The following is a 27,434-nucleotide window of genomic DNA, read 5'->3' as shown; positions in this document are numbered from 1 at the left end:
GAAGGAGATCCTGGATACAACCAACTGAAACAGGTTTCCTCTGTCTGGTGCATGGATTTTGTCCAGACAAAGGGTGAGAAACTGGAGTTGAACCTTTTTAGGCATCACATTAGGACTATTTTTGGGCACCTTTTTTGGAAGTTTTCCAGGAACATCGCATCAAAAGGAGACCCAAAGGGAGACCCAGGACTCTCAGAAAAAACATATATAATCCTTTAGTTTGGTTTGCTTTTCCACAGAGGACAAGTAGAATTGTTGGCAAGATGCCTGGGTTTTCCCTCTTTATCTTTCATCTCTGCAAACCACTCTCTGAAAAGTAATTTCTAATTTCCCTATTTCATTTGAATCATTCTAATAATTTTTATTTTAAATTATAATATCCCTATTAGAATTAGAATTTAGATGACTAAAATGAGTTAATGTATAATAAGACAGGACCAGTCAAATCCTTAAGCGGCTTTGTAGTTTGTTTCGACCTCATAATTCATTTGTCTTATGCTTTCGGTTGTATTAAAAAGGGGCTTACATGAAAATCTAAGGAAGGCAGTACAGAAGGTGACTGTAGCAAAAGAGTGCAGGCAGGTCATGGTGGAAAGGACAGATGAAGGAACACGGGTCAGAGGTAACATCTGCTTCAAACGTAGGTCACGGCCTTTTATTGAAAGATCCTCTAAGAAATCCACAGCAGGATGACGTCTGGCCCTCCTGTGGTTCCGGATCAAAGTTTTAAGGATTCTCCAAGATTATATTGTGACTTTAAGATTGAACAAAAAAACAATGTCTAATCCACACTGACCCTCTGCTAATCCACTTATTTGGCAGGTAATACAATGACAATCCTTTCTAAGTTAATAGGTTTTTCCACCATACTGCCTCTCTGGGACAATGAGAAGAAGCAAAAAAACACATTTATTCTTCTTGTTTGGGATGAAAACTCCAACTAAACTGTTCTAATGCCTTTTTGGCCAATGTTCATTATTTATAGAATTATAAGGCCTCCAAAACTTCACAATAAGTTTATAAAGTTTCTGAATACAAAATACAAAAAAGTATCCAATGCTTTCTTAAAGGTCAAGAATAACGGTCAAATAAAGAGGTGATTTCAGTTCTCAGTGTTTAAAGTTCTGAATCTTTCGAAAAGGCTTGAATCCTGATCAGCTCAGGAATTTTGGCTTTTTGTTGTCAAACATGAAATGTACTCAGGTTCTTTAAAGCTTAAGTCATTAAAAGGAGAAGTGTTTCAATTTGTTTCAGTCCTATAAAGTAATTTAGTGAATTTGGGTTGGGGTGTAGGTGTGGAGCCAACAGATTAAGTTAAATCCATCATTTAATTGAAAGAGCCGTCCTGAGCATTTGACTATTTTCAATTTAAAATGTTAGACCTTATTAAACCCTCCTCAAATTAAACTAGATTTTTTAAACTGGTAATGTGGCTTTACCTGTAAAGGCTTGTAATGCTAGGCCATTTGAGAGCATTTAAAGAAAATTTAAAGGCCATTTTTGTTTTTTAACCTACGTTTTGTGTACATTGATGCAACAGAAAATAATTTCTAATTTTGTATTACAAAGTGGAACAAGCTAATTTAGAAATAGATCAGGATTACTGCTCAAACAGATGTTTATAATGCTATAGAATCAGTAGGCTATATTAAAAGGTTCTTTCTTAGGCCGATTGGCCTAATTGAGTCTCAGTCGGTGTCTTGGCTGGCTGAAAACATTTATTTTGTAGAACTCATTGCAGTTCTACAAAAGAAACTGCAAAAGAAACTGGTAGAGGTAGCACATAAATAAGGAAAGTGGATCTTGCTATGTTTCTGCTTTGTCTGTGGAGCAGGTGTTCACTTTAACATTTAGGTAGCTGCTACGTTATTCTGTTCAGTTTCAGTTCACATATGTAGCTCTGGTTTTCTGATTCTATTCTAAGGTTTCTACAGAAGAGAAAACACATTTATTGACGCTTTTGGCTTTTAGCTTCGATTTCTTTCTTTTCTGGCTCCATTGCAATAGCTACCTCAGTGGGTGCAATGATTTCAGGGATTTATATATTTGGCCTCACTCACTTTAAAACATTGAAAATGAGCAGGGAATCCCCAAAGATCAGGGTGCATTAGATGTGGTGCAAATGCATAAGGAGCTTCCTCACAAGAGTAGCCAAACCTCCACACTTGAGATAAAAAGTCACAAAAAACGAGTCAGGTGAGAATGTTCACGTATCTTGTATTCAACACAATAGTATGGCATTGAACATGCAAAACTTTACTTTTTTACATGGTTTTACCATAAAAAGTTAGAATGTCTGGTCTGGATCAGTGGTAAGTTTCTGCTTGAAGTGAATAAGTTCAAGTATCTTGGTAGCTTCTTATAAGCTGTGGCTATTACAGAATAGAGTGGAAGATGTATAGACATACATTAAGAAATAAATCATGACTGAAAGAACATGACACAGCACTCTGAGTAAAACCTATTCCATAGAGTGCCACAGTTCTTCTTTAGGAAATACATCATGGGCAAAACCCAGAACTCACTGGTGGTTATACAGTATGTCAACCCTAGAATAAGTTTGATATGACCAAGAAGGTTCTAAAAGGTTTGCTACTGAGCAGTTTTTGCTCCTGGAAACTCAGATTTGTAAGGATTTCAACTCTTCAACCAGATGATAAATGGACTCATCTACTTTCTTGATGTAAACCTTGTTATAAATATAAGATGTTGATTTGTTTTGGGGTTTTTTTGCATTTCTTCACCGCAAATATTAATTTCTACTTTGATGTTGAAGTTTTTGTAAGTGCAAGTATTTCAAGGTATCTTAAGTAGTGATTTTTCTGCACGCAGTTTAACAGGGATCCTTCTAAAATTACCAAAGCAACGGGGTATTAAAGTTAATAAATGCAAACCTAGCTCCTCTCTCATTCAGATACAACTCAGCAGCCAACACATTTCATCAGAAAGCATGATGAGATATAGAAGCAAAATGACTGCAGAACATGAATAAAAATAAAACAGACTGGGGGAGGAGGCAAATAGCTAGCTGACAATTTCAGTTTGATACGTTATATGGAAATGTATGGATGAAAAAGTCTGAAAAAAGGAAATGGGGGAAAATGCACGGCTGCTTTATTTATGTGACAAACCCAGCAGCCGAGCAAATGGAAGTAAACCTGCATGTGATAGGGAAACGTACAAAAGATATGAAATCTCTGGAGTGTGAAAACGCTGAAAATGTCTGGATGTATGCAGAATATGAAGCATCAGAGTTTTAGCGGGATGGAAAAGCCCCCTCGATCTGACTCAGAGGATGAATAAGGTGACGAATGAAGCACAGCATGGAAGGAGGTGGATGGAAGAGAGGAAAGGAAGAAGAGGTTAGAAATAGGGGAGAGAAGACGGAGGACGGGGGGATTAGACGGACGCTGGCGGGTAATCCCAGAGGAGGAGGTCGTTAGCCGGAATGGAGCTAATTAAAATGTGATTTGTGCTACAAGCAGCTTACGGCCTGCTGCACTAGAAGAAGGAGCACTGAAAAGAACAGAATCCCTCTGAAACCAGGAAAGCCAAATGTCATTTTCTTTTAACATAGAGCTGTCCTTTAAATGTGGCTGTTTCCAGATCTCTGAATTTAATTAAGAATATTAACTAACTATAGAGAATATTTCATGTTTATCACTGGTCCATTTTGTCAGTTTTGTTCAATAAAGAAGCCTTCAGCCTATAAACTATGGGGGCACATTTACTCTGAATAGGTTTTAAAGTAAGGCGTTGGTTAGCAATTCTAAATTATTCAGTTTAAAATGTGTCACCTTTCACAAATCTTGCAGTATTGCATCATATTCTGAATTTTTTATTATACTTAATATATTGTTAAGCATATCAGAAGGCCGAGTGGGGAAATCCACATGGCTGCCTCCAGTAGATCTGCACCAAATCTGTACAGGGAATGTAAAGACCATAACTTTAACCAGAAGCCAAGAATGAAGCTGCAGCTCTAAAGCCACTGTAGAACTGACAAGTGGACCAACTGAGCTATTTATGACCCTTATGCATGTTCGACTGCAACTTATATTTCATCTATATTTTTATACATTCATTTACAAATGGCACCACTATTTTGTCATTTTGAATTTGGCAGCAGAATTAGCATGATGGACAAACAAAACACAGATTTCTCAAATTTTAAACTGAAAGCATCCAAAAAAAAGAGGAAATGTTGACATGCTCAAGGACATAAACAAAACCTGAAATGTTCTGTTTCACACAAAGGGTATGCAAATGTGTGATATTTTGTTTTAACAGCAAAGTAAATACATACATAACAGTCCCACTGAGAAGCTCCTATGGAACATTTATGCACATATTCTCTGTAAGTCCAGGAGGGGAAAAAATGACCAAATTTGATACAATAAATATTTCAGTTGAAATCTACAGATGAACTAGAGACAAACAAAATTTGGAGATGGTCTCGACCCTTTAACTGTCACTCTGAAAATATGTGTTATGCAATCAGTCCACAAGTGTCGTCATGGCAGTGAAGGGTTTAACCAATAGTTCCCAAACACATCCTGATTTTCTCTGCTCTCACATAAACCCCCATTCAAAATCTGAGACCTGGCACCAGACTTTGTGTATTTTATGCTTTTATGTGACATCATTAACCAAATCCCAGTCTGTGTCTTGAGCTGTTAAATTAGGCCCTTAAGATGGGATCCAAGACAAAAGTTTTTAAGGTTTTGAAGGTTATTCTATGTTAACAGAGACAATTATTTTAGACTACTTGAATGTCTGAAACCTACAAGTAGAAGCTGCTTTTACGACAATGCATACATAAATGACGTATGCAGGTTTTTTGGGGGGTTTTTTTCTTTCCAAGATTATACGTTAACCCATCAGCTTCTCCAGAGTGTGCACACATCAATTTGTGTTCTCAGAAAAAAAATACATAAAAAGTCAAACAAGTTGTTTATTCATCTTCATCCTTTTTTTTCCAATTCTCTTTCTCCTCCTCCCCTTAGAGTCTGTTGGATATTGGATTCTGAAATGTTTCTGTGTTATATCGATTTCTGCTTACACTTCAGAGCAAGCAGCTCATATGGCCTCGACTCCAATGTTTTTTCTTTGTTTTTTTTTTCTGAACACAATCAGCTTCTTCTCTGTTTTTTCTTTCACTGATTCACCTGATTTTCTCCTTGTGGCCTGAAGTTAATCAAGCTAATTGAGACAGCAAGGTCAGTGGTTAAAGATGCACTTGAATGGAAAGACTCCATGGTTTTTGCAACACTGTTGTTCAGAGTCAACTTATCTGACATTTAGCATGTCTGTATCTCTTGGTGTCAGCCCATCAGATCCAAATGTTTGTTGCATTCTAAATTTTACGTTGAGCAGCCATTGAAGTGATTCACTGTTTTACACAGAAGTGAAGCGTTTGCTGCCAAAAACTGAGCGCTTGAGTTGGAGAAATGTTCTGAAAAGTATTGACTGACACCGACACTTCTCTCAAAGTGTACATTTAAAACACCATATACAGTATATGTTCACTTGCAGTAAAACGTTAAGAAGTACTTGTCTTCTTTGCTGCTTGAAGGTGATTTGGACCGAATAAGCCTGAGAGGTTCCGCTAAAGAGATGTAAAAATATCTTTAATCATGAGGGAACGTTCAGAAATAACATTAAAGCAAATGGAATTGTTTTAAACTAGAAGTGGAAGGCTGTAATCTTCCTTTAATAGACGTTTGCTGGAGCGTGAAATGCTCTTGAATTGTCCGTCATCATCACAGTCATCCATAAATAAGCACAATGAGCTGCACTGATGAGGCGTCCCGTTGATTTTTCAGCAGCAGGGAGCTCCGACAGACACACAGTGAGGGATTCAGGTTTATCCGAAGAAGACCAATGACAGACCAACTGACCGGCAGCAATACACTGAATCGGCTTCCTGTGATCCGCTCGGTATGATTGGATTAAGCCATCATCCACAGTAGATGATCCGATCCACCCTTCCGCCCACACAACAGCCGGATCCCTTCTGCTCCCCTCACTTGTATAAGCAGATTTGACAGACAATGGTATTATACACTTCACCACATGTCTTTCATTAACCCAGGCAGGGTCAGCCAGGTGGTGGCAAGGCCAATCTGGAGCAGTACTCTGATCAGTACCAAAGGCCTCCAGGGGTTTCCTTCTAATCTTGGCCATTTAGGAAAAGAAGGCCAGAAGATCGTCAGTCTTGACTTGCTGCAAAACTCCTTTTGTCCTTCATGGGTAGAGGGATGCTGGGTAGATTCTGAATTAAATTAAATTAAATTAATTAAATTCTAAATTTTTTACAAATTTAATTTGTTTTTCTCTGTCTACGTAGTGAAGCATATTTTATCAGCTCCCCACACAGTTTTGCGTCAGATTGTTGTGACTGGCTGTTCCTTGGATTTTGTTCCAAAGTAAAACTTTTCCAAGTTTGAGGGTGAGAAGCTGTGGCCTCTACTGGTCAAAAACACTGAAAATAGAGAATGAATCATGTCATAAATAGTTTAATCTCTTTTTCTACAGTGATTCGCAAGAGGATTCAGCTAAAAACTTTAGATTATTGTTGGAATTTTATTTGATAGTCCTAACACAAAGTGGTGCGTAATTGTCAAATATTTTTTTAGCAGTAAAAATCTAATAAGAATGTTGTAGAACCAAGTATTTTTGGTCTATGCAAAATCTTAGAAATGAACTACATTGAGGTTTTTTTTCTCATAAGGGGAAAATGTAAAAAAATAAAAAGAAATTAAAGACTTTTTGATGTACCTCCGCAAACTAATATTTTTTTATATATCCTAAAAAAAAAAAAAATAGAGTTTAAAACTTAAAAAAAACATTTCCAGCTGTAGTTCTGGAGGGATTGAGTTGCACTTTGCTCTGAATTGTCCTGAATACTGACTGAAAGGTCACTTTACTTGTGATTTCCTCCTGCTGCTCTGAGCAAACTCAGAATTTTTTAGGAGAGTCTCAGAAGTTCTTGCATTTCATGATATAAAAAGAAGGAAAAAAATCAATCCAACTCTGAACAGCTTCTGTAGAGAGCTGAGACTTCTTTCATGCTGCTGGAGGAGAAATGCCAAAAAAAAAAAAAAAAAAAAAAAAAAAACACCAAAAGGCATATGCATTTTTCTTGTCCCAAGACAAACTGTGCGTGTCTCTGGTGGGCTGATGAACACAGGAGGAGTTGCTGGTGTCCGGCTCCTGACCAACACAGAAGCTCCTATGGGGAAGCTGCAGCGGTGCATGTTAACATTCTCAGAGTCTACAACAACGGAGCGGCGTTTGGGGATTCTGAGCGCGCTCCGTGAGCCTTCAGCTGAAGGCTGCTGCTTTCATGGCCTCAGCTCCAGAAAATCCCCCTGAACCAGCGGAGAGCTTCAGGTACCGCAGGTCCCAGTGGATGAAAACAGAGGAGGAGGCAGGTGGAAGGAAGGAGAAATGGAGGAGAATGATGAGAAAAAAGGAGAGAGCAGGTTGGAAAGAAGAAAAGGAATAAGGGGGTGTAGGAGCAGGGCAATAATGATGGGAAAAGAGAAAGAGGCTGACTAAGGAAATATCAGGAGCAAAGCGAAGCAACGGAATAGACAGATGAGTCGACAGGATAATCTCGTCTGCCAGCAGGGGGCACTGGACTCATCCTTCATTACACCATCTGTTACACATTTGGCAGCTGACCCGGACAGTGAAAACCCCATCGACACACACACACACACCAGAACATTCACTTTGGACCTCCTCTGCTGTTCATTTGCAGCAACACGTGGACATATGACCCCTGTCTGTCCACTTCGGTGTGGGAGCACGCATGGAGGTCTTTCACAGGTTACTAATCTGAACAAGCTGCCGGGATTCGTCAGCTGATTACGGCGCCCGTCCCTACCATCATTCTCAGCAGCACTATCTGCATGTAGAGTTAGACGTTACACTACTAAATGTAAAGTTTACGATGAGTCAAACTGATCTCCACAACTCAGTATAGTTTCTTTACCTATCATGAAGATGGTTTTAGTGCTTTTTGTTTGTGAAAATTCTCCCTTCAGTGGTTTATGTACAGAGAAGCTAATAGCTGGATTTCACCATAAGATCAGAAATATCAAAAATGGAGTGGTTGGATAAATCTCCAACCTGAGATTGGCTGCTGTCTACTGCAGATAGCATGCTGACTCCTTAAAACTACTCAATTAAATCCCACTTTGTAGAATTCCTCTCACTGTACTTTTCGATTCTCCTAAAGCTCTTTTTCTATAACAAAGTCACATAAATTTGGCCACATGAGGGCGATGTCTTTGTCTACAGTGCATTATCCTTTATAAACATATTTTTCATGAAAGGGGGCATGTTTCTAGATATAGATTTTATAGGTTGCATGTAATTACTCACACATTAATGTCAGCACTGGTTTGTTGCATGCACATCCATCATCCTGGAATGTGAGGTCAGGAGTAACACACTCACACACATATACCTCACACACAGAAGTGTGATGGTCACCTCCCCTGCAGCGGAACAGCATTTCCTTCTCCAGAGAACAGCAAAGTCACAACTCAACAACCTTTCACTCTAGTTCCTTTCCTTCTTTCCTTTCCTCTCTTCCTTCCTTGTGCCTCCGTCCTTGAATCGGTCTGCCCAGAATAGAAGCTTGTTCAGCTTGTTAGCGACAGCAGCGGGTGTTCCTCTGTCTCTGGAGACTGAAGGGGAGGACAGCAGTGGACCACAGCTGCCCTGCCAGATGTGAGTCTACACTGTCTCTCTGCAGTCAGCTGGTGTTTGTATTGGCATGCTTTCGCCTCCTATGAATCTAAATCCATTCATCTAATAGTGTTAACTTTTCTTTAATAAAATCTGGACATCTGTAGATATTCCTTTATTAAAGGAAGGTCCGTGTGTGTACATGTGTTTACTTCTTTTTTTTTTCTTTTCTGTGTGCGTAGGTCTGGGTGTGTGTCCAGATATATATCCCCCAGTGTGTACCACCTCAGACACGATAAGATTCATGCTTGGTCTGCTTGTGTGCAGTTTGGCTTTTAACTCATCAAATCGCCTGTGCGCTCTTAGCGATTTCCTCAAATCTGTCACCATTCTGACAGCAAGTCAATTTCTTATTTGCAGTTTGTCCTGCTCGGGATTGGTCCAGGGTGAGTTGCTTTGTTCTCATCGGAACCAATCAGGACCGCTACATTAGGTCAGATTGTCTTTAGTAAGGATTGATTAATCATTTGAGGCCCTGTTAGTACCCTTTTTTTTCTAAGCTTTTATCTTGAAATCTATATATTTTGTTTACTTCACTGTGCATGTTAATGTATGAGCTAACTTTTGTCCTCTGGTATTGAAAATCTATCTAGAGAGGAGAGAAAAGAGCCATTTTTTTCTTTGTCAGTTTAGACTGCAACCTTTGCTATTCATCACTGTCATTAGAGCATCTGAAGAAAAGGTATGATTGTATTTACTGCCTCTCTCTGCATGCGTCGTGGCTTCTTTTCTACCCGGAGCAGGAATGGATTTGGTACTGATGCAGCAGCTCCTTTCTCCTCAGACTTTGACCTAATTGTGGGCTCAGTCGACCGGCTGCTGAGTTTGCTTGGTCGCTGGAGCTCATTAAAGCACAAAACAAGTCAGCCACATACACAAATGCACTCTCTAACAAAGATCCAATACTTTGATTTAAAAGGACACTTTCAATAAATTTTTTTTAAATCAGATTTTAAGATTGTTTTTTTTTCTCTTTTTAAAAATTATTTTCAGTAGACAGGACATGAAAAGCATATATTTTGAGCCATTCTTTTACATTTAATCAGAAATTCTCATTATTTCATTTAACTTTGGAAAAAGGCAGTTCTTCCTGAATCACACAGAAATATATACTCTGACTTAAAGTAGGTTAACATTTTGTGACACACAATATTAGAATAAAAACATGTTCTTTAATTGGTAAGGGTAGATAAGGGAACTCATTTTATTGCAGAAGGCTACAATAAAATGAGCCTCTCTAGATTTATAAAACACTACTGGCCCTATTGTTAGCAACGAGACATATGTATGTCTAAATCAATTCTTTTCCGTATGTTATGAGTTCATAACCTCCACCTCAAGCCTAATGTAGCACATTAAGAACATTTTGCATCACATTTTGCACATTCAATTTAAAATGTAAAGAATATTTTTGTGTCATTAAATAATTTGACATAGTTTGTGAATTACCTGCAAAACATTGATTAGCATTTACTGAAATTCCATAGAATTGCAGAAATGTTAAAATTGTAATTGACTTTTGTTCTTTTATTTTGAGAAACTCTAGGTGTCTTCATCATAGCTCCATTGTGCTCAAATTGTCTGTTTCTTCAACATGTTTAATCTTTGTAGGGTAAATAAGGCTTAATTTTTCATTTCTTTGAGTCAGAGGATTTACAAAAGTATAGTGCAATCATGTTCTAAATCTTCTTTTTATATCTTTATTGTCAAGTGATTGATTGATTGATTGATTGGTTGAAGTGAAAGGGCAGACAGTGTATATTTTAATTTTAAACATAAATATCAAGACACAATCCAGAATGAAAGCGATTGAATATTGAATTAACACATTGGGGATTGTGATTTTAAAGAGCCGAACGTGTCAATGCTACCTTAACAGCAAGTTTAGAAATTATCTGAAATTAATTTAATATTGCATTTAGTTTAAGAGACATCTTAACTACAGCTAGCATTTTTCTTACAGTCATGGTTGATGGAAATCCCAAACTTCCCCCTTCACCAGAGCAATATGCTCATCTTTGTCCAATCTGTGGACTGGATTTACTAACTGCTAGATTACAGCATTCAATAAAAAGAGATGAACTTGAAACATACCTTTTACTTCTCTCACTGAAAGAAATTGTTAAGAAACATAAAAGTTGATGGAGCATAATGTTACCAAGAAAACCAATCTTTTGTGTACATTGTGGTAACAGGATTAACCATGAACTCAAATGTTCTATATTTACTTACGTATTCATACTTCTGATCACACATTGAGTCCAATTTATGTCTAGAATTTTAGAGTTTAAGTCTAAAACTAGTGTAAAACGTTTGCATTTCTTACTTCAACTCAAAGTCAAATTTCTCTTTTCTGCATGCATTACCATTTTGTTGTATTTTTAAAAGTTGAAGTCATCTTCCGTGAGCTAATCTAATGGCACTTCCAGTCAATCTAATAAAGGTTACTACATGTCAGTAAATCACCTTGTATGAACCACAGTCCCATTTTTCTTCTGTCAACTTGTAAAATTCTAAGTTTCAGTTGTGAGAAGCAATTTGTGTCCTTGCGGCAGGTTGTTGGTAACAGATGTTTTTGTTATGTGTCTCTTGAATTTAAACGTTTTTATATTCCTTTTGGAGACAGAGTTAAGAGCTAAAAAGCAAAACATTTCTAGCAGAGAATAGAGGTACAATTAGGCAATTTTTTTCAAGAAAAAAATCAGAAAGCCATTTAGAGAGCACAGAGGACTATTGATCAAGACCTCATTAAAAAAATCAATAAAAATTGTATCTCAACTGAAGAAAAAAAGGGCAAAATGCTGAACCAGAAGGACTTTTGCGCACCACTGTATTTTCTGTGTGACTGTCATTAGCAACAGAATCAATGATGTTATCATCCTTAACCGGTCGCCTGACATTATAACTGAATGCTTCTGAAGCTCGCTCACCTCCATGAACGTTAATCAATAAAACTCTGACTCAGTCACTATTTCTCAGAAGTTTCCAGCCTAAAGCATGAGTCATTACACAAACCACCGACACGCACAGCAGGATATCATCTGGCCTCCGCAGTTCGGCTAACAGTGGAAGCTGAAGGGGAGGTGTTCACACTAAAAAGACCAGACTGGAAGGGGTTGGCATGGAGACCTTTGTGAAGGCAGCCCTTGCAATTCTTTTCCATCTCTTCTTTTTTTCATGACACAAAAAGATTTTTTTTTTCAGTTTCCTCTTTAAAAACTGGCAGAGCTGAAAAAGCTCAAGGATATCAGACAGAAAGGTGTGAGGTGCAGCCCCACCACTCAGACCCGCTGTCTGTCTGTGAATGGCTTCGGTGGGGTCACAATGTGCCGCGCAGTTCGGCACGTTGTCTGGCTTCCCTCGTCTTTGCAGTTTAGCCTCAGTGCACATATACAGACAGTGAAGCCAGGGGCGGCGTTGAGTAGGGTAGGTGTATTGTATTAATGGTTACACATGAGAGGAAGCTGCTCAATGAACTTCCTGTTTTCTGTTCCTGCTAATTTGACACAGAGGCTGGAGATGAATGAAAGGAGTCAGGCAGAAGTAGCTGTGTTTCTAACCCTGAGAACAGATATTGATCCAAGCAGTACTGATGAATATGCTGCAAGTATCCACACCATCGCTTGATGAAATGACTTAAAAAATAAAATGAAGAGGTGCTTTATATTTGGTCTTACTTTGTTCGTTCTATGTGTGACACTGCAAGGCAATAAAGAAAAAAAACAACAACAAATAATTAATTGGTTTTAATGACTTTCATGGCTATTTAAATAAATAAATAAATAAATAAATAAATGTTGCACCCAGAATATCTTTTCTGTGGTCTTTATCCTCAAATTCTGGTCAAAGATCAAGATTGAAAAGAAAATCAGGAGAATCCTGTATGTTAGGTATAATGTGAAATTATTTACAAATTCGTCTGATCTTACAGGTTTTTCAAATTTTACGGATTTTCCTTGGCAGACATATATTATTTTGTGTCACTTGGCAATCATAAATCAAAGCTACATGTGGCTTTCCTCAAGGTTCTATTCTCAGAATACTTTGTATTCAACATCTGTCCCCTATTAAGTATCCTCTTGCTTAAATTATGCATCACTGCAATATCTTTGGACATTTTGTTTATGTGTCACAGCATGACCAGAGTCACGGAGCAGGGGTATCCATGGTTTCTATGGGTGCATAGTTCAGAATTTCCTCCAGTGCTGATAATGTTTTTGTGACTCTTTCCACCATAAAGTGGCCAGTTTGTCCAGCATGTCATAATGACAAAAACTTTGCTGGCTGATAATAAACATTGACAAATTAGGGTTTGGAAGACTTTATCCATGCTAGAATCCATCCTTCAATTTCATTTTAAGGTTTCTTGTTATGTCAACTCAAAACTTGTTCCACAACTCAGGTATATTTTAGATGTAAAAAAAGACCTGCTTAGGCCTAAGAAAACAGCAACGAAGTTTTGTAGTTTCAGACATAACAGCTGCTTGTTTCTCCTGTTTTGCTATACATCTTTTTTTTGAAGTATGCACAACCATAAGGAAAAAAAAAGCAACATTATTCTTGCATAAAATTTCCAGAGAAGATGCAGCTTCTGCCATTAAAAAAGAACAACCAGTCTGAGCTGTCTTGGCTTCAGTGTCTTCTTCTGTTTTAAGTCTCACTCTCACGGCTCCACCTGCTTTCAAGGAGCCCACCCACTCTGCAGGGAAGTGTTATAATGAACTCTGCTGCCGGTGTGATTCAGAACAGAAAGATTACATAAAGACGGTTTCATTCTGTATGTTAAATCCTTTAAACATGGTCTGATAATAACTTCCTTCCTTCTGAGAATACCCTGGGGGGTAATAAAATAAACCTTAAATCATCTTCCAGTTTTTTCCCATCTCAATCTGTAATGTCTCTCTGTCTGTCTGCTGTTGAGTAATTTAGAAAAAGGGAAATAATTTAAAATGGGATCTGAGCAACTAAAAGTGATTGGGCCAAAGTAAAAGAAAAAAAAGAGAGAAGAAAAAGTAGAGAACTGAGAGAGAGCAAAACACTTAAGAGAGGAAAATCGACTTTGAAAAATGAGAAAGAGGGAGCGCCGGGTCAGAGCTTCACCAATAAAGTGAAAAGAAAGATAAAAGATTCAGCCTTGGCAAGAGAAACCGAGGCGCTTTCCTGAGAGCTCTTCAGCCCGGTGGACACATCCAGCCTCCTGCTCCACTCTCCCACAGCCATTTAACTGATTTAATTCTCCAAAATGGAGTCTCTTTGTCAGTCTGAGCGGCTTTTTTTCTCAGCTGTCACATTTGAAACTCTCTTCTCAGCCTCTTCCGCAGTAAATCTGTTTAACAGCAGTGCATAAAAACGGCATAACTTCAAAGGATGAGTCGTGTCAAACAGCACAACAAGCAAGCTAGAACCTCATAAAGACCCGCGATGTTGTCAAACACAAGGTAATGAGCTAATCCCAAACAAGGGTGCTGTACAGGGAGATTGTCTCCATATATGACACAATAAATGCTCTGCTGTTATCTGTCTTTTAGACCACTCCTAACATTGATGTTTTACCTTAACATTTAATATACTTTCTACAATGTTTGTGCCTACAGATGATCACTAGTTTAGAATTGATCTGTAGATAGTTGTTCTACTCACCAAATTTTTGTTAAGAGCCTCTATGCAACCTCAATTTATTTGCAGTTATTTATTTTTAGAAATTAGTGTTGTTTTGCTTTTGAATGCATTCTAAATTATATCACATGCAAAAATTCCAAAATTTGGTACTTAGTTTGCATATCATTTAAATTAGGCACAACACAACATAGCACAATTCACACCACTAGACGGTGGTAGTGTGCATCTAATAAAAATCTATGTGTGTAGAAAATGTCCCACCAGTCATTAATGGTATACATATGCTACCTCTGCACAACCACAATGTACAATAGGGCAGGAAACAGATTAAAAAACTAACCAAAAAGCTTCAGATTGTGACGAAATGTTAACAAACTGTGAAGACTGTTTCTACTTAGTGTTGCTGTCTTACAGTGTGAAAGTTTAGGGTTCATCCTGCCAAATGTTGATGTTTCCCTCTACAAGGCACTTAACCATAAGTTGCCTACTGTCTGATCTAATTTAATAGCACACTCATGGCTAATAAACAAAAATAAACATTTTAGATTTATGGTATTTACTAAAGTTGGAACATTTATGCAATGATCATAAGTCTTTGGGGTCCCTAAGCAGTAAATTCAGAGAACAAGGCTAAGGTGGAAAAAAATTGTCCCATCACACAGCACCTAATCAATAACCATAATTCATCAATAGGTAGACTAGGGATTTCTTTAGGACCCCTTTGGCAATCTCTACAACCTGGACCTAAATACCACTTGAGATTTTACTGTGCAGAAAATGAGCCTTGTGTTCAACTTGTCCAGAGGGAGCTTCCACTTTTTTTCACCACTGAAGCATCTGAAATTGATAGTATGGCACCACATGGTGGAGGTGTGGGTTGTGGTAGCATTGATGAAGATTTATTCCACAACTTTGTTGGAAAAATAGGATTAAAAAGGAAAAAAAAAAAAAAATGATTCATCTTGCTGTCAGTAATCAGTCCCAAAGTTTTATGGATTGTAAAGATCAGATATTTTAGAAAAACATAAGCTGCTTTAAAGAACAGAACTTTTTAAGCAATAACAATGTGTCTTTTATGAACACAATGAAAATGCCATGGACTAAGAATAAGGGGGTTTGACTATGGAACTGGGTTGCCCACAGTCCTGAGCTGTCCCTTATATGTAGTATTTGAGAACAGGAAGCAAACCTGGGGAAAAAAATGTAACCGTTAATATGCTGGACAGGAGCATATTGACCAAGCATTGTGGTTAATATTCTCTGAGTTTGCAGCCAGAACAGATTTTATTAGATGAGTTCTTACCTTTTTACTGGTGTACCCAAAGCACAGTTAAAAGTGCAGAGATCTCACTAACAGGCAGCAGACTTCACATCTGTCAGTGTGTTTATTTGTTGTGGACAGTGTTAACAGGAAGCCTGGAGCTGTGAAAAGAGCACACAGTAGGAAAAAGTCCACAGCATTATCTCTGGCCCTGTCAGACCAAGCGCATGTTGAGCCACACTGCCTATTTGTTCACCTCTGAAGTTTCTCTTTTATGCATCGAATAACACTTTCCCTGCAGTCACATTCCTTAGAAACCTTGGAAGCATTCAATGTCTGTACCCATGTTTTGAAGATGTCTTTCTTTTCTGTATGTATTTCATTTCACACCACTTTTCTTTACATGTCATTTGTGATTCACAAAGTTCAACACTCACAAGTGACTCGTCAGTCAGTACAATAATCCAGCACAGTTTTTTTTTATCATTCTTGTGATTAGAGGACATTTCAAACCAAGGTCAGTCGACCTTAAAGAAAGAAAATCAGACAAAGAAGAATTGTCAGGTTTATTTTCCTGTGTATGAAGAGAATGTGTAGGTACACAAAAGCCCATAATGACTAAAGATTGCAACATGACATGTCCTGTCACTTCAACTGAAAAGTCTTTTATCTGCAGTGTTAGGAATATTTCGCATTCACTGCTAATTGTATAAAACATGTCAATGTCAACTTGGGAACGTTCTTAATTTTAAGAAACAGTAAGTGACAAAAAAGCTATTTAAAAAACTTGACATTTTTTCTTAATCAAGACTTAAACTTGTAATTGACTAAATGCAAACGGCAGTACAGCAGCCTGTGAGTTTTGCTTTTGAACCTTCTATATTTGAAACACCAACTATAATCAACCTATGGACCATAACTACAAGGATTAGGATTCTTGGACCATAACTACAAGGATTAGGATTCTAGCATGATGCGACCTTGCTCTGCCTTAAACGCAGGTTAAGGAGTTCCACTAACCAAGGAAATGAGTACAGTCCCCTGTGAATCAGAATGATTTAGTTGGGGTCATTTTGGCATTTGAAGGTTTATTGGCCTAGATCCAGGCCTCTGGAAGGACAGTCCAAATCTTTTATGGCCTGGGATCACAGGACACTCAAAGGAGACCTGGAATGCTGTTGCTGATTTAAAGGGTTGTCTGATTTTTGCTCTGGACCTGTTAACTAGACCCCAGTAACATGTGAGTTACTGGGGTCTAGTGATTGTTACAATCTGAAAGTTGAGGGTTCATCCTGCCAAATGTTGATGTGGCCCTGCCAAATCGACAGGGCCACATCAAGTCAGAGAATAGATGAATGGATGGTCACAATCCCTTAGAATTAATAAACTGGACTGAAATCATGATTTAAACCTAACTCATAAACATATAATTAATTTTATCTTTTACTTTGTTGAGGATTAGTAATTCTTAACCTCATTGAAAGTTTGATTTGTCCATATTCTCCATTAGCACTGTCTGTGGAATATATAATCTTTAAAAAAAAGACCAACAAACAAAAGAGCAAACAGCACCAGTACTGACTGCATACAAAACAGCTCAGGGTACAACATAATTGTAATGTGTCCTTGAAGGAGAAACACATATTTGTCATTTTTAACAGCTCTTAGTGTGGCACAGAATTGCCTTTAGATAATGTTTAATGTTTCTTGTGGAGAGTACAGGAGAACAGAGGAGGCATTTGCAAAGATACATGTCTGATAAGAAATGATCTTCTCATCATGTACGAGAAGGCCAAACCGCTTGCATATTTGTATGTACAAGAAAACATCTGACCTTTACTTTGTCTGATCTTGAATTTTCCTGAACCATGTGAGGAATCTTAGTAATTTTCTTTGGTTGAACCCTTTTTTTGTCCTTTGTGAAATAAGAGAACCCTCAGGTCTCCCCACAGTGAACAGCTATACAAAATTTAGTCTGAATGTGTGTTTCCATCTTTGTTCTAGTTTTTAATTGCTCATCTGAGTTTAATTACTATTACATTCTACTTGCTCTTTGGCTGGAAATACAGATTTTAAATGTATTCACTCTTAGGTCTGAAGTTTTTTTTCATAATATTGGAAGAAAACAATGGAAAGTAAGAATAAAATGTGCAGGACTATGGTTTTTCTTTTCAAATATGTAATAAAATTGTGTTTTCTCACAATAAGTACAATGTTATTCAACACAATTTTATTTTACTTAAATTCAATTTCTTTTTGACTCGAAAACTGCGTGGAAGCCGTTGAAAGAGAAACGTATTTAAGAAAGTTTTTGAACTCAGAGCCCAGTAAACATCATATTTTTTCACATATTTTGTTCATTTCTCACTCCTTTTTTTTTTTTTTTTTTTTTTTTGTAACCCCTCCAGGGGGTCTTTTTGTGGGCTCTAGTGTCCCTTTTCATGAAGTAGGCTGACAGGAAAGGGGGAGGGAGAGGGGGGAAGACATGCGGTAAATGTCGCCGGGTCCGGGAGTCGAACCCGCGACAGCCGCGTCGAGGACTTGAGGCCTCCAAATGTGGGTCGCGCTAACCCCTACGCCACCACGGCACGCCCCATTTCTCACTCCTGAAACATTCATACAGTCTGGTTGTAGAGGAAGTGAAAGTAAAAAAATAAAGACTTCTTGACACAAGATTCAGCTAAAAGCTGTTTCTGCAAAGCATTGTGAAGCAGAAGCTCAACCTTGACATTTTTGCAATATTTTAAGAGAAAAGTGGTAAATTAGAACCCAAATGGCTTTATAATAACTTAATTTTCATTGTGTGAACATATGTCAAGGAGCAATGTTGCTTTAATACCGGTTTAGAACACTGGATCAGATTTTTACTCTAGGAAATGCTGAGAGGTCAAAAGAGTGTTTTGTTCTCCTGTACACAAACATTTTGTGAATCTGGAGGTTTACCACCATCAATGCATTTTTGGGGGATGTTGCAGAAGTGTGCAGAGTGCCTGTAGGCTGATATGAAATCCTCCTATACCCAAAGTAAAAACATATTCTTGATAGAGATCCAAAAGTCCCTAGCACAACTTCATCTACTTCCAAGGTACATGGGGAGTAACCACGATTTGGTATTGTGAGGACATCAATAGGTTCACCCTAATGAAGGCCTCAAGCTGAAACTCATCATTCTGTCAAACGGTTTTTCTTTTCCACTATTTCAAGTGTTGCATTGGGTCTCACATTTGCACATTCTTGCCACAGGTTAAGCTTATTCCGAGTACGAGTTGAACTCATTTCGAGCTGCCATTTGTCATTGATCTTCAGGCCAAGACAATATGTGTAGTTTGCGTGCTGAGCACAGGACAGCCAATATGAGATTCAGCTGTTCTAACGATGAGGTCAGAGTTATCCAGTGCCTGCATTTGCAGTCACGAATTGTTAGATGAGCAGAACACAAAGAATGAATGGATGGACACGTCAAAGTCAACATCGCATCAATTTTCAAACAGGATTGTACTGGTTTGTTTGTTTGAGCATTCATTGCCCCTTTTAACTGGTAAATAGCTGATCTTATTAAATTATTAATGACATTAATTACTTTAATTCATATTTTATTGCAACTAAATGAACTTGCCTATGCTATAAAATCGATATAAACAAAGTGCTTTTGCTTTTTTCAAATGAGCCCTAATGAAAGAACCAAAGACCTTCGTTCTGTGCACATTTAACAAGTGTCTGATCTGAACCCCGTAGGCGATCAGAACCTTTAACTGCCCGCCAAACATCGGCAGTCTCATTTCTTATTCTCCCTGTAAATATTAGCCTACGCTAAAATTACACACAGCATGTGCCTTGGAGCTTCTTGCAACCTGGCTCTGATTCAACACTGTTGTGACCCACTTCTCAGGATCAATGACATCTGGAGGATGGTAAGAAGAAGAGGGGAGAGAGAGAGAAGTAGAGAAAGGGAAAGTTGATGTCTTACAAAGTGCTTGGTAGGAGGTAACTTCTGGAGCAGGTAGCATGGAGGAGGAGGTTCTAAATGAGAACGGTGTCCAATTACGGGTTTTCATAACAGATGCTGGCACAATGGGAGTGGGAAGGAGGAAGAGGAAGGTGTTCTTAAGAGGGGACAGATTGGAATGTAGGGGGAGAAATGCACTGAGGTATAAAAATAGAGTAAATGGATAATGTGATGGCTCTAATTCCTTAAAACTGAGGTGTCAGATCTGGGTTGTCTACTTTAAAGATCTTACTTTTCCTCTGTTAAAATGCAGCCTCACTATGGTTATAGTATTGCATGTTCACAACAGCCAACAGCCACAACCCCTGAAGCTTTTCTGTGAGTGTGGGTGTTAATTCCTTTATATCTGCAGTGCAGTTCCAGTCATAACTCGAAGGTGACCGAAAGCCTTGTTCGTCACAAAACACAGCAACAGTAAATTTAAACAAGTTTGCAGTGGAGCTACGGTTCTGATGGTAGAGACAACATTCTTTTGTACGTATGTATTATACATGTATGTATGAAAATCAAAAAATTTCCTTGCAAAGTATGATATACCACTGCTGAACCTCTCTCTGCTTGTAATAACTTTATTATTACACAAGCCTTTTGTCTATCACCAATTCATTCTTGACACAATACAGAACTTCAGTAGGTAAATTTTCAAATTAATACACCCCTTAGTCTCTAAAAATGCCAATAGAAAACATACAGGTACATTTCTGCAACTGTGGATGTTACATTATCAAACTTATAGACTGCTTTTTTAAACATACAGGTACATTGACCAGAATGTGTCACTGTGTCATTATCTTTCCAAAATTCACAGATCGTTTATCAAAAATGCACAAATTACTGCGAAATTCTGACTGTTTACCTAAAATTATAGGTCACTTTCAGAAAACCTGGGGCTTATCTTGATACCAGGTTGTTTTTCCTGAAGAATTTACAGGCTATGTTTCTAAAGCTTTCAAAAAATGTACAGCTTATCTTCCTTAATAAGGTTACCTTCATGTAATTTGCAAATTATTTTCTGAAAATGTAGTTATCTTTTGGAACATATAGTTTAACTTTATGAAGCACTTTGGTTGCCATACCGACTAGAAACTTTAAAGTTACTTTCAAAAACTGACATGCTACCTGTCCAGAATGTATAGGGTATAGGGTGTTTTCCTTGAACTTAATGGCTTTTTTCAGTGACTGGGATAGTTACTAACAATTTATTGTCTGGAGCTTATTGGTTAGTTCACAAACATCACAACCTTACCTTACAACTTGCTGCTCACATTGTAAAAACACTCAGGTTATCTACTCAAAATATACAGGTTATGTGCCTAGAACTTACCTTCTGCAATTTTTCTCATTCATTAAGTTCATTCATTAAGTTAGAGTACTTTTTTCAAAAATATTAAGGTTATCTTACCAAAACGTTTAGATCTTCCTCAAATTTACACCTCCCAGTAATTTGCAGCTTCTAATGCTATAAACGTAACACCGATTTTTGTCATTCCAAATTAATTATCCATCCATCCATCCATCTTCTTCCGCTTATCCGAGGTCGGGTCGCGGGGGTAGCAGCTTCAGAAGGGAGGCCCAGACTTCCCTCTCCCCAGCCACTTCTTCTAGCTCCTCCGGGGGAATCCCGAGGCGTTCCCAGGCCAGCCGAGAGACATAGTCCCTCCAGCGTGTCCTGGGTCTTCCCCGGGGCCTCCTCCCGGTGGGACGTGCCCGGAACACCTCACCAGGGAGGCGTCTAGGAGGCATCCTGACCAGATGCCCGAGCCACCTCAACTGGCTCCTCTCGATGTGAAGGAGCAGCGGCTCTACTCTGAGTCCCTCCCGGATGACTGAGCTTCTCACCCTATCTCTAAGGGAGAGCCCAGCCACCCTACGGAGAAAACCCATTTCGGCCGCTTGTATCCGCGATCTCGTTCTTTCGGTCATGACCCAAAGCTCATGACCATAGATGAGGGTGGGAACGTAGATCGACCGGTAAATCGAGAGCTTCGCTTTTTGGCTCAGCTCTCTCTTCACCACGACGGACCGGTACAGCGCCCGCTTGACAGCAGACGCTGCGCCAATCCGCCTGTCGATCTCCCGCTCCCTTCTTCCCCCATTCGTGAACAAGATCCCGAGATACTTAAACTCCTCCACTTGGGGCAGGACACCCCCCCTGACCCGGAGAAGGCACTCTACCCTTTTCCGGCTCAAGACCATGGCCTCGGATTTGGAGGCACTGATCCTCATCCCGGCCGCGTCACCCTCGGCTGCGAACCGCTCCAGCGAGAGCTGCAGATCACGATCTGATGAAGCCAAAAGGACCACATCGTCTGCAAAAAGCAGAGATGAGATCCTAAGGCCACCAAATCGGATCCCCTCAACACCTTGGCTGCGCCTAGAAATTCTGTCCATGAAAGTGATGAACAGAATCGGTGACAAAGGGCAGCCCTGGCGGAGTCCAACTCTCACCGGAAACGAGCCCGACTTACTGCCGGCAATGCGGACCAGACTCTGACACCGGTCATACAGGGACCTGACAGCCCGTATCAAAGGGCCCGGTACCCCATACTCCCGGAGAACCCCCCACAGGGCTCCCCGAGGGACACGGTCGAACGCCTTCTCCAGGTCCACAAAACACATGTAGACTGGTTGGGCGAACTCCCATGCACCCTCCAGGACCCTGCCGAGGGTGTAGAGCTGGTCCAGCGTTCCACGACCAGGACGAAAACCACACTGCTCTTCCTGAATCCGAGGTTCGACTATCCGACGGACCCTCCTCTCCAGGACCCCTGAATAGACCTTGCCAGGGAGGCTTAAGAGTGTGACCCCTCTATAATTGGAGCACACCCTCCGGTCCCCCTTTTTGAACAGGGGGACCACCACCCCAGTCTGCCAATCCAGGGGAACTGCCCCCGATGTCCATGCGACATTGCAGAGTCGCGTCAACCAACACAACCCTACAACATCCAGAGCCTTAAGGAACTCCGGGCGGATCTCATCCACCCCCGGGGCCCTGCCACCGAGGAGCTTTTTAACCACCTCGGCGACCTCGTCCCCAGAGATTGGAGAGCCCAACCCAGAGTCCCCAGGCTCCGCTTCCTCAGTGGAAGGCATGTTGGTGGGATTGAGGAGGTCTTCGAAGTACTCTGCCCACCGGCCCACAACGTCCCGAGTAGAGGTCAGCAGCACACCATCCCCACTATAAACAGTGTTGGTGCTGCACCGCTTCCCCCCCCTGAGACGCCGGATGGTGGACCAGAATCGCCTCGAAGCCGTACGGAAGTCTTTCTCCATGGCCTCTCCAAACTCCTCCCACGCCCGGGTTTTTGCCTCAGCAACCGCCCGAGCCGCATGCCGCTTCGCCCGCCGGTACCCATCAGCTGCTTCCGGAGTCCCACAGGCCACAAATTAATTAGCACTAATAAAATTTGGTCAAACATCATAGCCGTTAGAATGATGTAGAGCTTTTGCAGTGTTTGTTTTGGTCCTCTGCTGTCAGTGTTTGAACAACATGGTGGTAGTTGCAGTGGTGAGGAACATCACACTTTCACTTATCATCTAAAAATGACAAGGACTTGTAAAATAGTACCTCCTAAACCAATAAGGTAAAAATTCACTTAAAATTACTTGTATTTGAGCTTATTTGTATCATGTTCTACCATTTATGTAATGACAAATAAAAAGTCCTACCAAATATAATTTTTGATTAATTTAATTGTCCAATATTTACCATATTTAGTAGGGACATTGTGAGTTCTTGCACAGTTCAGTTATTCCTACATTTCTTAATTGTTCTTCAAGTTTATTTAGCGTTCTTGTGGCTCTGCAAACTTCTGCACAGTTAAAAAAAAACAATATTTTCCTTTTTTTTTCCTTTTTTTAACAGACAGATTTTATTGACTCTTCTTTTTGACATTTTTTTTTCCTCATTGATGAGAAGTTTTGCATGGAAATGTGTTCTGCGTTGCGTTACCAGAGGTGTAAGACGTTCGTATCTATCCTCTTATAGGTGGAGCGTCGTCGAGCACCAGGCCGGAGAAGGAGGCCGGACAAATCAGACTGCCTTAAGACAAAACTAAAGACACAAAGAGCATCTTAAGCTTCCATTTTTTCCTCCTCCTATTTACAAAAAAGAAAACACATTAAGTCCTCAAGCTTTTTTTTTTTTTTTTCTCTACTCTGTGCTGCGATTCTGAGGACTTCTTTTTCCTCTTCCCTCCTCACCTGCAGTCATGAGCTGTTTTTTTCAGCTTCATGCCTCACTTTCTTGGAATTCCCAAGCAGGAGAGTCACAGCAGGAAAAAATGTATGAAAACCACATTCTTTTGATAAGAGAAGTTGACCTGAATAAAACTGAATCATCTTTGGTTTTACAGCATCTTTTCTTCTCAGTCATGTCCTTGACAGGTTACTTTTTCGGAAGTGGTGTTGATTTTTCAGGGGAGGGTTTTCATCTTTGCCGCTCTTTTCATTTTTTGGATGATACTGAAGCCTAAGTGGAAAGATCACAGTGGATTGAAGAGGGAATCTTCTCCTTTTATGGGCATTCTTTGCTCTTTTTCTTGTTATTTTTTACAGCTGCTTTGGCTCTGTAAATTGGACTTCCACATAATTTTGTTTGCAGCCACTTTTTCAACAATATTTTTCTTATTTTTGTTGCCCTGGTGCCTGTAGTTGTTAAATGACAGTCAGGGTTCGGAGGACAGGGTGACTGGCAGATAATCAGCCGACACGCCTTCTCTTTCAGTCCAATAGGAACTCTGGTAGGAATTGTTTCAGAAACTGTCTTTCTTTTGGCCTTCATTGACACTACTGCCATGGGACATTTAGGCACAGTTAAAGGAGCAACCTCAAATACTTACAATTGTTCTTAAAGATGAATGGAAATAAGTTCTCATTGTGGGTTTGATATGGGGGTTGATCCAGTGTGCGTTGCACTAGACTTTGCACAGACACTGGAAGCTGGGAAATAAGGAAATAGTAGTAATAAATCAGAAATCTGTTGTGCAAAGGTGCTATTTCATTTGAAGGGACTTTAGAAACCCCTACTGTATAGATTTTTCAACCAAAACAAACTATTAAGTAAAGGAAAATATCCTTTCTGCCTATATGAGCCAACACTGTCTTAGCTCATTGCTACAAATGGTTTTTCTACCAAACTGGTACTAAAGTTGGCTTTTGCTTTCACAAAATCTGGTACTATAAAATGTCTGACAGAGTAATAAAGCTGTTTTCATTTAAGGCTGGAAATTGATTCAGAAACCACCAACCTATTGGTTGCTTAGAACTCCTGACTCATTTTTATGTTGAGTCTGGCTTGCTCAAGACAAACCTCCCGACCTGCAACCTGAGCAAAAAGGGATATGATCTCGTTATCTCATCTCCTCAGTGTTTTTATACTAAACAGAATTTTTCTTTAGTGCCACACATAAAAAAATTTTCACAGCTTTTATAATTTATTTAATTTATAAACCGAGTTTGCAACTCTGTCAACACTGATGGCCTTTTAATATCACCACCCAGTGTTTATGATTCCTGCTTAAAGCTGTGGATGTGTAACACCTGTTTGCAATGCTTATAAATAAAGATTAAAAAAAAATCACATCCACCATTTAAAGTGTTCCCGGCACAACTCTTCATTTTAAGTGTGAACCTGATCAGACATGACGTCAGAAATAAGAACAGAGATCCAGTAGTGTTTGTAGACAAGTTGTCACTCTGCACTGCGATCCTGTGATTCATTGATCTTTTTTCAAGAAAGCCGTTAAAACTAGTTCTAGAAACAGCCCCAGTTTAGGCCTGTAACCACTTTGGTGGAAAACCACAATGGATGAATAACTCCCTTAGAAAACACATCAGTCATTAAGTGGAATCTATTTTTTCTCTGGCATCTAAACATATTGAGCTTTAATTGTTCATTTTAAGCCTCGCCACATTAACGGTCTTAAATCAAAGCCCCAAAGGCTGTTAAATCATATAAAAGAGATCAGTACAGGAGACAATTTACTATGTGGTGTTAATCAGTTGAATTTTAAATACCAAATCTGGGGGGAGGAGGACATCCAAAACAACACAACACAAAAGCTGTGTATGTTCTTGCTTAAGCTTAAATCTCTAAAAGTTTTGCGCATTTGTATCACTAATTGCCAAAATAAGTGTCATATTAATTGATTTAAGTCATTTTAATAATCTTCTTTAATTTGTTGGTTTATGATTGCGATAACTTTGGACCCCACTTTCCACTTTTGTGCTTTTCTTGACAAAAACTCAAAAATATCACAAAATGTACTCCTAATTAATGCATTTAAAACAACACTGCAATTTTTAAATTCGATATAGGGTTTCTTATTACATTTTTTTTCTTGAACCATGTACAGTACACTCATTAATCTGAGCCTTTTTCTGTCTAATTTCTCCTGTTATACTATATATTAGGCCAGTCATTCTGATCTCAGCTCTTTTTTCCTCCTCGCTAATAACTTTTTATTTTTACAAGTTCCATGTAAGATTTAACTGCTGGTAAATTCAGCTATCAAGGCAGTTAACCTCCTTATTGACCTGTTAATGAAACCCCTAAACTCCAGGCTGTCATTCAGCTCTCCTCTTTCCTTGTTTCTTCCAGTGAATTGATCTATGTAGGACTCAGTTAGTTGGTTTGTACCACAGCTTAGTAACAATTGGTCACTGATCAAAGGCTTGATTTTTTGTAAGTGCAACAGTGTGTTTAGTTTGAATTATACCAGTATGTTTATGGGCTATAAAGCTGTAAAACGGTGTATGAATTTGAATATTTGTAGTAATCACTGGTTTGCTGTAGGAATCAAACAGAGCAGCTTGGTGTCCCGCTGCCGTTCCTGTGAATGTAATTTGTATCCAGAGGTTTTTATTACAATAAACAAGTGCTGTCACACTCTAAAATGGCAGTTTGTGTGTTTGAGCTTCAGCTTCTACTGTATGTCTGCTCTTCGTTCATTATTCTGTTTAAACACCACATGACATATTTTTGCTTTAACCTAAAATGAGCTCTAGAAACTGTTTTGGTCCCACTTTTTGCTCCCCTTGTGAATAGACATTATGCTATGTTTTATAAAAGACTTAAATGAATACCCCTTAAAAGTGTTTATTATCTCACAGAGCACAGTTATGGTCTAAGTTTAAAGTTTAAAACAATAAGCCCATGTTTCTACTGATTAGATTTTAAGTTGCAATATTATGATATCAGACGGTCAAGAGAGAGATGAATATATTAATCTGAATATGATAGTTTTCCACATCTACCAAGCTGATATGTAGATGTCTAATGTTTTTGAGACACTGAAGAAACTTTTTGGTTTTTAAAGACGGGATCTGTCCTAATATAAATTGGACACTCGTTCTCTGATCTTGGATTGTTCAACGCGATTCTTATGGAGGTATGATACTGACATCACCTTAACAGATGGTCTCTTTAAAAATTTAAATTTGAACCTTAAATCCAAAAGTAACTATTTATTTTGGGATTTATGACCATAAATTCACAGAGCGTTTGGAGAAGAATAAGCCTCTAGCTTCACAGTTCCCCCAGGCATCTAACAATGGACATGAGATGTTAAATTTATATGCGGTCACTAATTATCCAAAGAAAGTAATTTTCAGTAAGATAGTTGAATCATTGAGGTATAAGAGCAACAAAACATTTCATTATCAGAACAAGAATTCATACACTACATGTACATCTAGTCTACATACGTTTTTATAAAATGAGGTCTGAGTAACATGGCTGCAGGGGCAGATATATTCCTTTGAGGGTTCTGAATGCCATTGTGT

The 27,434-nt window shown here is 39.0% G+C and overlaps 1 protein-coding gene across 3 annotated transcripts in view; it reads left to right on the top strand.

Annotated features, from left to right (window-relative positions):
• The window catches only part of LOC116714800 (protocadherin-1-like), a 213,799-nt gene that overhangs the window by 133,815 nt on the left and 52,550 nt on the right, over nucleotides 1–27,434 (top strand). Inside the window, exon 5 of one of the 3 annotated variants that reach the window (XM_032555552.1) lies at nucleotides 23,638–26,546. The exons of the other annotated variants lie outside the window; for them this stretch is intronic. Within the exon in view, the coding sequence (XP_032411443.1) occupies nucleotides 23,638–23,696 (59 nt within the window). The 3' untranslated portion in view covers nucleotides 23,697–26,546. Of the gene's footprint in view, nucleotides 1–23,637; nucleotides 26,547–27,434 lie in introns of those variants that run through there. 3 annotated transcript variants of the gene reach the window in all.

Source organism: Xiphophorus hellerii, chromosome 23 (genome assembly GCF_003331165.1).
Source record: "Xiphophorus hellerii strain 12219 chromosome 23, Xiphophorus_hellerii-4.1, whole genome shotgun sequence".
Classification (NCBI taxonomy): domain Eukaryota; kingdom Metazoa; phylum Chordata; class Actinopteri; order Cyprinodontiformes; family Poeciliidae; genus Xiphophorus; species Xiphophorus hellerii.
The sequence above is the reverse complement of the archived record's forward strand: the minus strand, read 5'-3'. Positions and strand labels throughout refer to the sequence as shown.